The sequence below is a fragment of the Lacerta agilis genome, chromosome 2 (assembly GCF_009819535.1).
Source record: "Lacerta agilis isolate rLacAgi1 chromosome 2, rLacAgi1.pri, whole genome shotgun sequence".
In the NCBI taxonomy this organism is placed as follows: domain Eukaryota; kingdom Metazoa; phylum Chordata; class Lepidosauria; order Squamata; family Lacertidae; genus Lacerta; species Lacerta agilis.
Window position 1 is genome coordinate 32,999,584 of NC_046313.1, and position 16,346 is coordinate 33,015,929.

The 16,346-nt window shown below is 43.0% G+C and overlaps 1 protein-coding gene across 3 annotated transcripts in view; it reads right to left on the reverse strand.

Annotated features, from left to right (window-relative positions):
* Positions 1 to 14,276, reverse strand: part of CYGB (cytoglobin) — a 52,260-nt gene extending 37,984 nt beyond the window's left edge. For 2 of the 3 annotated variants that reach the window (XM_033139414.1, XM_033139413.1), the window contains exon 1: positions 13,885 to 14,130. In XM_033139414.1, the coding sequence (XP_032995305.1) occupies positions 13,885 to 14,027 (143 nt within the window). In that variant the 5' untranslated portion in view covers positions 14,028 to 14,130. Of the gene's footprint in view, positions 1 to 13,884 lie in introns of all 3 variants that reach the window. The other variant, XM_033139415.1, reaches the window with a different exon arrangement.
* Between the last annotated feature and the right edge of the window lie 2,070 nt (positions 14,277 to 16,346).

The following is a 16,346-nucleotide window of genomic DNA, read 5'->3' on the forward strand; positions in this document are numbered from 1 at the left end:
TGCTATATTGGCCAGGCAATTACTGTATTGTTTGGCATTCAATAATTATATGAGACACTGCAGGCTGTGATTTAGAGAAATTAGAAGCCATCCCTGTTAAGTTTGTGGAAGAATGGCTCCCATTCTTAACATGCCTTAGCTCTTGGAAAACATTTTGTAAACTGCCTCTAAAACTGACTTGCATACATTTGTATTAAGTATTAATGAAGTTTCTATTCTTAACGAAGAACACCCATCTTCATAGTATGTTTTATATGTTATATTTCTCCTAACCAGTGCTGAATACAAGAATTTTGTAACTTTATAGATCTCATTTTTTATTGTTTAACTATTTTGCACGTTTCCGCTTTTTCTTTTGTAACTTTATTACAAAACAACAACGCAAACCCCCAAATAGAGCAAAATTGAAATAAGAAAGAAAAAAACCCAGAAGCCATTCTAGAGCCCAAATAAGCCAACAAGTCATCTTCACTAGTAAACCTTTTTGGTCAGAGTTCAGTCAGATAAGTTTCTGTTGCTTTGCTTTCTGCAACAGTGAGATCCTTCTCAACCACGGGGCCCTTCAGTCAGATCCCAAGTACGAATCTGGCCTGTTTTGTCAGGGGTTAAATTATAGTGAGATGAAATTAATGCAAAATGCAGGGGTTTTCAGTTTCCCCAAGGGAGGAAGTGTTATGCTTTCTCACAGTGAAGGTTCTCCTACATAAAGCTACCAATTACACATTTCCTCATGGCTACATAGCAATGAAGTTCAGGGTTTATCGCTGCCAGGACAATCACAGCTTCCGAGTGAATGTGTGCACAAGTCAACCACTCGCGTGCAAGACTGTCATAGAGCACACACAGGTTGCATATTAATTCCTAGGTAGAAGTGCCTTCCATGTAAGGGTGTCTTTAATGCTTAAAGCAACAGTTACTACTCTGTGATCATGGGCAAGTCGCTGTCTTTCTCAGCTTAACCTACTTCTTATCCAAGGTTGAAGAGGTTTTAATGATGGGATAATGGATTGGATAACGGATTGTATAACTTGTCTCTCTCTCTCTTGCAGAGCAATTCATCCTGAGCCTCTGAGGTGCCACAGTATTTGCGGCATCTGTGTTGCTGCAACTTGAATAAAATTGTCACCATTCTCCAATTCGACTCAATTCAATTGCTGTGAGGATGGATGAGATAGTCCTAAAAAAATGCTGTTTAAATATCCTAGAATACTGATAATATACACAAAGAACTTTGCGTATCCCACAAGCATTGATTACTGAGGTCATATAATACAATCGCACAACCTTGCTGGGAGTTTTTGCCCACAATGGAAAGATTTGTATCCCAACTTTGCCATTTTAGGTACTGCCTGTGATTCTACTGTAGTTCTAAGACTCCAACTCCTTAGGCAGCTCTTCCACCAATGAGCTCCTCTTACAGTCACAGACCACAAGCTAGCATTGAAATCAATGGTCTTAAGTGCATCTAGCTCTGAGCTTGGATTGCAGCCAAAATGTTCTTCCTAATGTTTAATTTAAAACTACTGCCCTCTAATTCAAACCTGCTGACTGGAATATCTATTCCTTGTATGTGATGAACAGTTGTTCCCTCTCCATCTTCAGATTCTGAATGTTTTCTTAAGGCTGCAATGATCAGTTCATATGACGTTGCCTCTATGATAATGCCTGTATATGGTGTTCATCATCATAAGTGTGTGATAAGCCCCCTAAAGAATGAGCCCAGAGTGCTAGGCCCTTATTGGCTAAAGGAGTTTTGAGGTATAACTCAGGAAGGCATCTCTAGCTAACCAGGAGTGGCATGTAGCTAAGCAGATCAAGCTACATGGTGATGCCACAAAGCCAATTCAGGGTGAGGGCATTGCTTCCTGCCCTCACTCTGAGTGGGCAAATCCTTTTTACTTCTGTAAAATAAAAAAGTCCCATATTTTGGTTCATTCCTAATTGTAGTAGCCACCTGTCATGTATGGTTTAGATAAGACATCTGCACTGAAGGGTGTTGAACTAGAATAATAATAATAATAATAATAATAATAATAATAATAATAATAATATAACTTGTTATTTGTACCCCACCAATCTGGCTGGGTTTCCCCAGCCACTCTGGGCGGCTTCCAACAAAAGATTAAAAAATACATTAAAATGTCAGTTACAGGTAGGTAGCCGTGTCGGTCTGCCATAGTCAAAACAAAAATAAAATAAAATAAAAAATCCTTCCAGTAGCACCTTAGAGACCAACTAAGTTTGTTCTTGGTATGAGCTTTCGTGTGCACATGAAAGCTCATACCAAGAACAAACTTAGTTGGTCTCTAAGGTGCTACTGGAAGGAATTTTTTTTTTTACTTTGTTTTGATTAAAATGTCAGACATTAAAAACTTCCCTAAACAGGGCTGCCTTCAGATTACCCTTGGGGTCCCTTCCAACTTGGCAATTCTATTATTCTATTTAAGAGGGCACATCTGAGCCAGGATGGTATAGCAGATAGGATGTTGGACTGAAGAGTGGGGAGAACTGGGTTCAAATTTCCATTCAACCACAGGATTGTGCCTTACACCAGGTCAGACTATTGACCCATCTAGCTCAGAACTGTCTGCATTGATTGGCACCAGGGGTCTTTCTCAACCTTACCTGGAGCTTGAACCAAGGACACTTTCCATTTAAAGCAGATGCTCTGCCACGGAGCTACAGCCTTTAGGTAAGCCATGAAGCATACTAGACAATAATACACAGGGCAAATTCTTCAGCTGCTGATTCTATTTCCCAGGGACAGTCCCTATTTTCTGGAACCTGACCCTGGATTAACCATTGCCCATATTATGTCCTCATATCCCTTCTGCCATGCGGAGAAATGCTCTTAAAACGTTGTCACTGTCTGGATAATCATGGTTCCTTACGGACACCATGAAACTTCTGTTCCTTTAATAACTTTGGGTATGGGTTTGTTGCTGCTGCTTTTGGGGAATATTCCATAAGCCACTAGCCTTTAGAGGCTAGGAAAATGAGATATAAGTCAGGGAGCTATAGCCCAACAATATTTGAACAGACCTTGAGTAACTCTGCGGCTGGTAAGGATTTGAACCCAGGGCCTTAGCACAGCACCATGCTGCTTCGCTTGTGATCACTTATGGCATGCTCAAATGCAGATGATACAGCGAGTGACATGGACCACAAATTCTCCCAAAATTTGTACTTCAGTGGAGCTGTTGAATTATTTACTGGTGAGAGAGGCAAGCTGCAAAAGCCAGGCAAATACAATTCTGAGTACTGCTTTTCTTCTCGACATGCCTCCCCAACAGCCTCTCCACATGACCTAGTTCTCCAGGAGGGAAGCAATGATCAATTATCCAGCTGCAAAATGTGCAGGCATGAGACAAGTGAGGGAGCCAGCTGGGTGAGAGAGCCTCTTTCACACAGGTACTATTCGCTTCAAACCACATGCATCCTGCTTTGAGGGCACACATGCATTCACCAGAGTAGCTCCAAAGTTAAGGGGAAAGGGGAGGGGAGGTTAGGAAGGGATCTGGGAAGTGTTCCCTAATTAGGATTTATTTGTGCTCTTTCCTTTCACTCCCTCTCCTGCTCTCCTCCACCTCAGTCTCCTTCATTGGCCTCTTCCTGTCATACAGTGAGTTATTAGGACTGCATGGGTGTGTGAAAGGACCCTTTACAAAACCCCTCCAGCATCTGGGAGGAAAACAAACGGGATCTTAAAAAAAAACAAATAAGTGATAAATGATGTACACAAGACCAAAGCAGAAAAGAAAGCCAGAGGAGCCAGAGGCAGGTTTATTGTCCAATGGACTGGTTTCAAAAATTGCCACTTCAGGGGAACAAGGCAAGCATCCAAGTACGGTAGTTGGCTAAGCAGGACATCCCTTTGCGGAAGCTAAGCTGATTCTTCCTCAAAAGGGCTTCTTCTTCCATGTATTGAATCCTTCTGGCTTTAATAATGCTTTCTACCAATTACCCAGGACGCAAGGTTGGGCAACAGATCTATCTATACCTGAATCCTCTGTTTAAAAAATGTTGCTGTCTTGGCTCCTCTCCAGTCTGTGAAACATGGCTACATTTGACATATGTGTGAAGTGCCGCTGGGGCTGGATCTAGACACATCAAAAAAAAGTTTCAGGAAAACGCATTGTAAACCTCTTAACGCATATAACGTTGGCGAAAGATGGAACTCTACAGCGCCATCTGGTGTCGCAGTGTTATTAACACATTTAAGATGCTTTTTCTTTACTAAGGTAGCTGAGTCCCGGGTCTCCTTCAGGAGATGATGGTGCAGTTTAGTTGCAGAGAATGTACAGGGTTGCCATCGTGGGGGCAAGCAGAGCAGTTGCCCTCTGCTTCCCATTTACGCCACAGTACCAATTCCGTTTCTAGTTGATATAAAATAATTCCAACCAATGTCCTTATAAAATAATATATCATGCAGCTCTTTTGTGATTGAAAATTAGATCTATAAAAAGCAGGAGTTTGAAATGTTGCTGAAAGTATTCCAATGAATTCAAGAACATCAAGAGTCAAGACGCATTCTGTGAACTTGTTCACAGAATCACAGAATTGTAGAGTTGGAAAGGACCCTGAGGGTCATCAAGTCCAACCCCTGGCAATGCATAAACCTGCCATGAACAAGTAAATTGCTCCCACTTCACTCTACTGTGCTCCTCCTGGCTCATGCTGTGGGAAAACAAGCCATGATCCCTGGCTTAGCTTTATGTCTGAGCTAGGGTTTGTGATTTGTTTTGCTCCAAACAACCTTCAATCTGTAGTCAAAGTTTGTTGAGAGATAACAATAAGTGAGGGATCATGCTTCATTCCTTCCCAGAGCAAGTGGGGAGGGGAAATGACCCAGCTTGGATGATAAAATAGTAACTATGGTTTACTGTGGTGTGCTAACTAGGCCAGTGACTATAGGTATAATACCCTAGTCCAGTCCTTTCATAGTGTGAGTGATGGGTGGGAGCATTTCAAGGCAGTATGAAAAGAAAGAGAGTCAAGTAAAGAAAGTTTGGAAAGAGAAAGGGTGAGAGAGAAAAAGAAGACATTTTCTCAGAAGACATTTTCTGGAGGTGGGCAAAAGTGAAACACTGAAAGCAGTTTCAACAAACAATGAAAAGAATAGTGCCTGTTCTATAACTGCTACAAACTTACTACAGTGGTACCTTGGTTCTCGAATGGCTTAGTTGCCGAACAAATCGGCTCCCGAACACTACATTAACATGTTATAGGAAGCATTGGTTAATAAGACAACACCTGCTTATTGTTTATTTCCATTATTCTCTACAAGCTCTTTGATAAGAAGTGTCTCTGCTGCTTCCATGCCCAAGAAGTGGAATTACGAAGTAAGCCTGACTTCACACACTGAGTGTGCGACTCGGTACTCTCTATAAAGCCAGGGCCCTTAGCATTGCGGCATAAGCACTGATCCACTGGCAGAGATGAAGGTATGCCAGAAGGACCAGTTATTCCGCTGGAAATCCCCTGTGCTGGCACAGATGTTCTGCCGGCAACGTGCTGCTAGCGGAGTTGGAGGAAGTGATGCATACCGGGGGTGAGTGCAGACACATCTCATCCAAAACCTCTTCATTTCCTTGATGTGCCCACATAAAGTGCACAGCTCTACACCAGCCCTGGGTCTGGCATACTGTATTTAGTTCCCTCTCATTGTCTGTGCGAAGGAAGGAGAAAAAAACTGGCTCCAGTGACATCTCCCATCTTGCCAACAGTGAAACAGGAGGCCATCAATGCATGGTAGGATCATTTCACCCTACCTGTTTTCCCTTGCAAACAAACGGTGCTGTTTGGCAGCAGGCTTTTTGTTAAATTTCATGGAAAAATATATTGGTTACATTGCCAGATGTATTCTTTTCAGTCTGTAGACTGAATGGCCTTGCGGCACCATTCACACATCAATTCCTGCCTTCATCTATTTCGAAGGTGGTTTTTGAAGGCCACTGTAGTCTTCTAATTGTTTGCTCTGGCGTAATCCCTATCTGGCTTTACCTCAGAGCAACTAGTCTGAAGATATCAACCTACGTTTTCATCCAAGTATTAGTCTATCAAGACCATTCAGACTGAAATCCATGTGTTAATATGTTTTACAACAACAACAACAATTTATATGTTCAGTTTATAACCCCACCTTTCATCAGATTGATCTCAGAGCAGATTACAACATGAAACAAACAAGAAAAATATCAAATGCAACAATTAGAAGCATCCAACTACCCCCCCCCCAGCAAAAGTATGGAGCAGGGAATAAAATCTGGTACCTTAACTCAACACTAATGAAAAGCCTGGGCAAATGTTTTAAACTGGTGCCAGGAAGGATGTGAAAGGCAAGGGGACTGCTGCAGGTCTAAGTGTTTTATAGATAGTAGCCATGTCCAGTGCTATAGTATGGCATTTTCCTAATTGCAGCAGAGGCCAATGTAGCACCAACATTATAAAATGTTATAAAACATTATAAAACATTATAAACATTATAAAAACATTATAAACATTATAAAAAAGCCTTGCTGCATCATTCACACATCAATTCCTGCCTTCATCTATTATCCGGTGTGCACACATACAGACGATGCCACCAGAAGCAGGTTTCTTCACCCTGCTACCTGGCAGGGCCAGCTCAGTGTATACCTTGAGATGTTTTTGACTAGTTGTGAGGGCTGCATTGGAATCCCTGCCTGCTCAGCCTTCTTCAGCTAGATGAAAGAGCCCTTCAGTATCACAAACGACAGCATTTGATCAGCAGAGGTAATGGTTTCTCCCCACCCCAAACCAACCAGAAGATGGATCTTTTGCATTTGCCATTTGGCAAATATTCAGGTATAGCCTGATATTGTGCATGGCTCATCATATGTTCAGTCTGTGCTTCAGCCAAGGTTTGAAAGCCCTGAATTGTGAAGACACCTCAATACTTGGATAGTGGTCTGCTCTTGAATCACGTTGAATGCATTCGCAAGATCAAGATGCACACACAGAGCTTCCTGAAGAAACCATTAAAATGGTTGGCCTTAGTTGTGGAACACACACAACTTCAACTTTCTTAGAATTTTGTCACTTGGAATTAATGGGCCTCACTTTGTAACAATAACTATATTTGGAATTGGATTGTAGGTTTCTCAAACTTGAGAAAACGTATCTGTTTCTAGCAAGATTTATTATATTTTGAGCCATTTCCACTGTGATTTTCAGTGTCAAAGGTACAAGTCTTGCGAGGTAAGCTTGGCTGAGGAGTACTGGTTCAGCTCAAATGTTGTGGCTGAGCACCCAAACATCTCTCTGCTCTGTCACATTGCCGCATTTAGCACCTAGCCGTACATTGGAAAGCAGAAAATCCTTCTTTCCTGACTATTGGTTTCTAGTTAGGAATGGTTTTCCTGTTGACACAATGACCCAGAAATAACATTGCTGCTGTACTGTATGTAGGAGTTAGTTTTGTGAGAGGTAAAGGAGAAATTTTTTTTTTTAAAGCCCCTCTTCTATATCTGAGAAATCTAAACTAAGAGCAGATTATCCCCTGACGTAAATTTTCGTTCCTTCTCCTTTCCCCACTAAGTGATGTTTAGATCTGTTGAGCGGTATCACAAACAGCAGTTGATGATCACTTAATCTTTCTTAAAACGCTGTCGTGTGGACCCCTGCTTGGAAATTTCAGCTTGAGCGCTGTAAGAAACAAGGTACGCAACAATGCTTCTGTCTTCCAGCTCCATGGGTCATTCTTTTGTACCATTATTCCTTTTCTCCAACTTCCTCAGCTAAGTTGTAATAACATTTTGCAGCTGTTTTGTACAGGCACTGAACGAATCCACTGTCAGTTCTCTACAGGTATATCAACTGTTACCTGTACGTACATTATGAATCTAATTGCCATTGGTTTGGCATAACAGCAAAACCAAAGAGGTAGGGACACTGCAGCAATCTGCCATGTTCAATTTCTCATCATGCGGATATTGTTGTGCCACTGGTGTGGACACTAATCCCCAACCTTCCTGGTGTGTCATTTTATCTCCTTTCCTTTCCTTTGTGGGGGTATGCCTAAATAATTGGCACATGAATGTTCAAGCAATGGAGAGGGGAAACACAAGAGGCCAAATGATCTTCTGGGTACAGATATCTATCAACGCTGCATTCTGATACGCATTCCGATACACAAATAGCTCAACTAGTTACGTGTAACTACATGCAGCTAGAGCAGGATTGGGCCATATATGGGTTATGAATCACAAACAAGCAAAACAATATTTTTTTCCACGTTTGGCTCGTACTTTCCAGGGTGATCCAGGTGCATGTGTTTGCTTGTAGACCCACCTTTGATTTCCTTCCCATATGCGCTTATGATTCGAGGCAAAGCAGCAACACAGAATGGAAATTGCACAACCGGCACATATATCTGCACATCCACATGTGCCGGCTCACTCTATAAAGTGCCCTTGTTTGCATGATGGCTTTTTCAAAAGGAGGAAAAAGGGAAGTAGAAGTAATTCAGAAAAGCAAGAATATATAAGATACTACCAATACTTTCTCTAGGCAACCGAGAGTGTGAGGGTCTTCAAGGTACACACAAACGACCTCTCAAAATTCTCCACCCTAATTTGTGGGAAATGTTCAGGGGGAAATACTGGCTCAGATCAAGTATGGGGAGGAGAAAAAGAACAGAGGTTTCACACATTCCCAATCCCTAGCATTCCCTCCACTGTTCCTTTTGAAAGAGCCTTTAAGGGGAGCTCAGTGTTTTTGCTCTCCACAGGGCAGCTGCGTTTACTCTTTCTCGCTGCTCCTTGCACATGGCAAGCGGGGTAATCTGACATCTTTACTATGAGCATATGCTTCGGTTTTGCGCTCCACCACAAACCACACTTCTCGTGGCCAGAGGGGATCTGTATTGCTTCCTTTGCCGTCTGTCACACATGGATCTGCATTTAATGTCGACCTGTCATATTGAAATATAAAGTTGACCTGCTGCTGCTGTAACTGACTTCAGGTCAGTGAAAACCAGCTGCCTGATAAGAATCTAGGAATCCAGAATCTAGGAATTTGGAAATGGAATACTGGGTCTCAGTGGCGTAGCGAGGGCGGGGCGTTGGGGGCAGTGCGCCCCGGGTTCCAGTCAGGGGAGGGTGACACTGCACCGCCACCCCCCACGAGTGCGACTCCCAAGCCGCCACCCGGCAGCCCTTCTGCGCGAGCAGCCGCCGCACAGAAGGGGTGCCGGGTGGTGGCTTGGGAGCCTGGGCGGACTGCGCAGTGTGCATGTCCGCAGCAGCCTGCACAGACTGTGCATGTGCAGACATGCAAAGTCCGCCCGGGCTGCGCTCCGTAGCACATGCGTCATGATGCATACACTACGGAGCGAGGCCCTGCCCCCGAGGGTGCCGCTTGCTTGCCGCCCCCTGTAGCCAAGCGGCTTGGTACACCTCTGCTGGGTCTGCCCTACTGTTGCTAGGTTGCCCTAGCAGGATAGTGTTATGTATTTTATGACCTGTGGATCATAGGCCTGAATGGGTAGAGCATGAGACTCTTAATGTCAGGGTTGTGGGTTCGAGCCCCACATTGGGCAAAATATTCCTGCCTTACAAGAGTTGGAATAAATGACCCTCGCAGTCCCTCCCAACTTTACAATTCAATGATTCCATGTTTGAAAGATGGCTGTTATGCATACCCAGAAATGTGTGTAAATTAAAAAGCTGGAATGTTGTTTTCTGCTATCAGTATAGGATATATGTATGAATTGGCAAATATATACTTTATCTTCCTGTAATCTGAGTGTGATTGGTGTTTTCATAAGGAGGGAACCTGAGGCTGTGAGTCAGCAGCCCAGAACCTTGGACCCTGGACAACTGCACAGCAAGAGGGTTAAGAACGACGCTGCTAGACACACACACACACACACACACACACACACTCCATTTTGTCAAGATGCAGGGCCACCGCTGGCCCTCCTTGATCCTGTGGGTGGCTGCCCACCTGCTGCTGCTGCTTCCCTGTGCTGTCTCTTCCTCCCACCTCAGGAGTACTTTTTACACTCCTGCATCAGAACCTTGCCATGGGCTGCCCCAGTTCATTGCTATGGCAAATATGGATGACCAACACATTGCTTACTATGATAGCGATACACAAGAGGAAAAAGCTTGCAGTGCCCTGGATGCAAAAAGTGGAAAGGATGTTAAAAAAGAGAGAGTAGGATTTGTTTTTCTCAGGAAGAGCTCTACCCGAGAGGTTATCAGAGGGAAATGATTAAAAACTATTGATTAATGATTATTATAGACAGATAAAAGAGGATCTGCTCTACCTGATTGTTTTGTGGATAGGTTATAATAATATATAAGCGTCTTCACAGAAATTGGTACTTGTACAGCTGATGTGGAGGGAGATGGGAGATGAAATATTATTGTCGGCCCAATATGATTGGGTTTAATTTTATTGAATAATGAAATGAAAGTTGGAAAAGCTCATGTGTTTGGAGCAGCAATGGACGGAGGGAAAAAGAAGGAACATCTGGGGAGTGGGAAGTCAGCTTTTAAATTTGTATTAGATTTGTATTAATTTGATGACAATTTTTAATGGAAAATCAACAAAAATAATTGGCAAAAAGTGGAGGAGGATGATGCCCAGTACTGGAAAAGATATACCCAAATGTTATATGGCTGGCAGCAGTGGTTCAAAGCCAGCCTGGAGAATTTGTGGAATAGTTACAGCTATTCCACACTCTGCAGCTCATGTACGGCTGAGGCAAGATGGGAGCAAAAGAGTGTTTTGACAGTATGCCCATGATGGGGGGTGGGGGATTTCATCAGCTTAGACTAGGACACCCTCACCTGGACGGCAGATACAGATCACCAAAAGGTCCTTGGATACAGAGTTTGCCACTAACAAGTACAGGAAGGGCTACCTGGAGGAGACCTGCATTGAGTGGCTGCAGAAATACCAGGACTATGGGAAGGAGCTTCTGCTCAGGACAGAGCCCCCAGTGGGGAAGGTGACATGGCAGGCACTTCTGGGTGGTTGGAAATTCCTCATTTGCCAAACCCGTAAAGAGATTGACACCACCTGGAGGAAGGATGTGGAGGCCGTGGAGAACAGCACCTTTTCCAGGGACATTGCTCCCAATTCTGACGGGACCTACCATGCCTGGCTCAGCATTGACCCCTGGGTCAGAGACTGCTACCGGTGCCACATGGAGCATGCTGGCCTGCCGAAGCCACTGGTCTTGGCCTGGGAGAAACCTGCCAATGCGGGGCTCACTGTGGGAACTACTTTGGGGGTCTCGGCTGCTGTCCTAGTGATCATCATCATCACCAACAGGAATCAGAAGGCATCAACAAGTAGCCAGGGAATCTGAGAATTCCACCAGGGCATGGCATCAAGTTGGTGTGGGAAATGGGTCTGGAGGGTTTGCTGTAGGGGAGAAATTAGGCTTTCTTTCACCAGGGTGTTATATGTGTCACAGAGGCTACTACACAGGGTTGCTTGTAAGAGAGCAAGTGATAGGAAAAAGCACAGTGGCAAATTTTCAAGGCTGCGAGTTTTTTTTAAACAAAATATTAATATTAATATTAATATTAATAATTGGGTAGTTTTTCTATTTTATGAAGCTGTAGATTTTGTAAATGTTAGCTTTATTATTAGTAGTAGTATTAGTATTTATATACCGCCGTACACCCAGGGATCTCAGGGCAGGTCACAGAATAAAATCATCAGCATTTTATATAAGCATCATCAGTGCATTTAACATAAGATATTTAGCAGGCGAAACTTTTCATGTCATGGATATGAAGGAATATGCTTTGTATTTATTGTATTTATACAATGTATTTATTTTTATGATAAATAAGTAGAAAACGGTAATTTTGTGTGAATTCAAGGGAGCCATTTCTGGATACATGGGTATTTTGCTCCCTTTCAAGAGCTGAAAACAGCTGCTTGAATATGAGCCCTGAATGAGTGATGTTGGCTTTAGAGTGAGAAGGATGTTTTGGGATAAGTGTGTCTAAACTTGGTTTGGTTGGTTAGCATTCCAGCCACTATCAACACCGTGCAACATTCAGAAATAAAGTTATACCATAATACAGTACTCTGTAGAACTATGAACTCATCTGCAACAAGGGGCATTATTAAACTCAGAAGCACCTTCTAAATCTAACTTAGGTTCTCCTAATTTCATAGAAGCCGAAGATCTGTAAAGACAAAAAGTCTCAGCAGAAGATTTCAAAGAGAACTTGCCTAAAGGTTTGGGATGCAGTTCTGTTTTTATCTCATTTCATCAATTGCAATGACACCGTTTATCTCTGTAAAAGATTGTAGACCTTGGAGGGTTGTTGTTGTGTTTTTTTTAGCGGAGGACTATTCTACCATCTACTCCAGTTTCCTACAGAAAAACTCTGATAGGAAACTTTAAAGGAGGGGAAAGGTGAAAAGGAATCATCAGCACACATTTGAATAGATATGTGTAGCTGTCGGGCAAAGGTCTAAAATCTTCCTCGTTCTTCATCAAGCTAAAGTCAATTACAAGACTACTCCTTTAAGAAGTTCTGCAAATATTTCAAGCAGCTCAGAAGACAGTAGGGTTAGAGTGAATCGGTATGATAAATGGGTGAGAGGGACTATCTGTGGGGGCAGGTTCACTTACCTACACGTGATATGGCAGATCTATGATGGGGTCTCCCAATGTTTGCTTTTTTAAACTTAAAAGCAGACATGAGAGGCCTTGAATTAGATTGGAACACAGTGTTGCAAGAGGGGGGTTAATCATTTCCCCTGTATCACTTCCCCACTCCAAACCATTACAGGCCTCAAAGAGGAGAAAATATTGGTACCCCTGTTGTGTTTTGAAGAGGGAGTTCTAAGTCCAAGCCCAAAGAGGAATTTTCAAACAGCTCCAAAATTGCTTGTTGCTATTGCCCCCCATCTCTAACCCACATCTCAGGCCTGATTTCCCTTCTCACCTGCACTGATTCCCCCCCTTTGTGCATTTGTGACATGCCCAAGAGAGTCCTGGGCAGTTTCAGAATCACAAAACAAGGCCACATATGGAAATAACACTGAAGATACATTATAGCTGGGGGGGGGGGGGAAGCCACAAACCACAAGACACTTACCTGGAGGCTATTTACAAATTAGGGTTTCTCATTGAAGTGCATAGGAGTAAAATAAGCTAAATACAAATGAACGGTTTTAATGGTTAGGACAATCACAGTGGTGAGAACTCATGTCCGTTTTAAATCTATGCTTCTCGTCTTATCGTTCCACCTGGATAGCCCCATATAAACACACCTGCCTTTCGGATAGATTTCTGTGACTCTCACCATCCTCTGCTGTGTAACCATTCACAATATTGTGCAGCCACCTTGCACTCAAGTGTTCCTGGACCTGCCAGGATTTCTCTCCCTCCATCCCTCTGGACCAGCAACCTTCATGCCAGCCCCAGGAGACAAGTTCAACATTATCTTTTATACTGACATTGCACCCCAGCTGATGAGCAGATGGTACTGACAAGCTTCGGCAGCCCTGTTCGGGATTTATCTTGGCTCATAAGTTGCTTTATTTCACCCAGGAATCTGGTGTATGCTTAATTCCATTAGCAAAAAGCTAAATCAGAACCACAGAACAGAATCCCTTCCTTCAACCCCCCTCCCTCCCCTTCGCACCCACAAGGATAAGATGAGTTGTCTGGCTGAAATATTGATTCTCATCAACTACAGCAACAGAGGTATTCCTCCTGCTATTTCCCCTTCTCTGGTATCTTGAAATCAAAAAGGCAGTGAAATCATTCCCAGCCAGAGCTGATCAACTGGAGGGAAACAGTTCCTGCCTTCCAGCCCTTGATCGATTTTGCTTGGATTTTTTTTTTGTGTGTGTGTGTGTGTGTGCCATTGTAAATACCTGATCAGTAAGGAGACGCCAACATCCTCGCAGTTCACGTAGACTCTGCTCCATATCTCCTGAATCACCTTTTTCTCTGCGTCTGACATCTCTTCGTTTCTTTCCCATCTCTCAATCTCCATTTCTCCTTGGACTTTCTCCATGAAAAACAGCCAGCAAAATCTTCCAGGGAAGCCAGGAGGAAAGAGAGAGGTTTGTGAGAGTCTCTCTTTCTCTCCGTGTGTGTGTGTGTCCTTTTTGTGTGCGTGCGTGCGGGTGTGTATGTGTGTGTATCCAGCAAAAAGAGATAAGGTGTTCTGTTTGTGGGTGGTGTGGCTGATACTGTTCCTGGCTTCCTCTCTCTCTCTCTCTCTCTCTCTCTCTGTGTATGTGTGTCTGTCTATATAGAAACAGAGGTATGTAATAGGAGATAATCAGGGGGAGAGAGAGAGATTGTGTGTGATCAGATTTCAGATCTTCCAGTGCAGCCCCTTGCTGTGGTTCACTTCAGCTCAGCGTGTGTGTGTTTGTGTGTGTGTGCGTGTATGACCCTGAAGGGAAACTGACAAAAAGTAAAATATTCAAAGGCATTGCAAGACCAGCCTTTTTACCAATGTGTGAACGTGAGCTCACTTTTCTCTCCTCCCCCGCCCTCCCTCCCTCCCTCTCCCCCCTCCTCCTCAGTGTGTGTGTGTGTGTGTGTGTGTGTGTGAGAGAGAGAGAGAGAGAGAGAGAGAGAGGTGCTCTTGAGTGTCAAATTCTCCTGTTTTGAGTATTTTATGACTTGAGTTTTCTCTTTTTTCCCTCCTTCACCATTTGTAAACAGCTCAGAGAAAATGGAGCATCTGAAGTGAGCAGTTAAACTTATCCCAACAGCTGGCTTAGCTGAGATAGAGCTTTCTGATTCCCACCACCATATTCCTTAGGAGATTGTTTTGTTTTTTTTATCAACAGCAGCAAAAATCCTTGCTACCCTGTGTCTTTTTTGAAGGGGCTGGGGCTGGGAGAAGGAGCTATTAAATAAATGTTTATATTCCACAGAATCTGAATTATACCCGGCTTCCAAGGAAATGTTTCTAATTATAAAATATTCCCCTGCCTTCATCTGAACTGTGAATCAGATATCGGAGGAATAATCTGATTTTAAGCACTCGTGAGGAAAACATATTCACGGATTCACTTATTGATAATAATAATAATAATAATAGATTGGAAAGCATGGGTTTTTTCCCAGGCAAGGGTGGAAGAATGGGTTTAGAAGCAAGGGCAAACATTTCCGCTGTTTGGTGGTGGTGGAGATGCTGTGTAGATATTTTGGTTTAATTCAGCCTGCATGTGTGACATTTCAACTCATTTGAGGTAAAAATAGTGGTGTTCAGTCCCCTTGCAGGTGTGTAGGAACAGACAATACATCAGAAGTTGGAAAGAAATAGATAGAAAAGGTGCAAAAACAAAAACTCTGCCAAAAGGGATAGCTATGTTAGTCTTTTGCAGCAAAAACAACAGAGAGTCTTGTGGCACCTTAAAGAGAGTCAGTGTGGTTTAGTGTTGGAGTAGGTTCTGGGAGACCTGGGTTCAAATCCCCACTTGGTGACCTTGGGCAAGTCGCTCTCTCTCAGCCTAATTTACCTCACAGGGTTGTTGTGAGGATAAAATACGGATGTACACCATCTTGAGCTCCTTGGAGGAAAGGTGAGGTATAAATGTAGCCAACAAACAAACACTTAAAAATATTGTGGCATATTCTTTTGTGGATTACAGTCCACTTCATCAGATGCATAAAGCGTTATCCTGAGCAGCACTCAGAAGGAAAGAAAATGTAGGAAAGCGCTGTTGCAGAAAAATGCAGATGATGATTATATCATTAGGAGTAACCACTCCAATAATTTTAAGATCCAGTTAACTGTTGATAACACAGACATCCTGGCATTGGTAAACAGGTATATGCATCAATAAATGAGCCCATGCATGTTATTAATGGACTTCACTTCCACACAGCAGAGGAAGAGTACAGCTTTCTTCCCTCCACGTCACCAATTACAATGTCTGGGGTAAGAAGAACCTAGTGTGGAGTTCCAAGTCTGGAAATAATCTAGGCCTGTTGGATTATTCCAACAAGACTACTGGATGTCCACAAAACCACCACTGTCACCACTGGTCTGCATTATCTCCAGACTGGAATTTAGCCAGTTCACAGATTACTAGGAAGCACACAGTTTAAGGCTAAACATTACTATTAATCCTAAAATTATATTAAATTCAAACTCACTGTTCACAAAATGGAACAGGAATGGGAATTGCATAATCACTAGTGATTGTCACAATATTCAATGTGTACTTAGGGCATTCAAATATTCTTACCACACAGCAGTCAAAACAGAGATTAATGTCATCTGGAGGAAGGATTGCATTTCTCAGGTACAAAACACAGCAATTTAGGTTGCAATTCTATCCATACTTACCTGGGAGTAAGTCTCATTGAG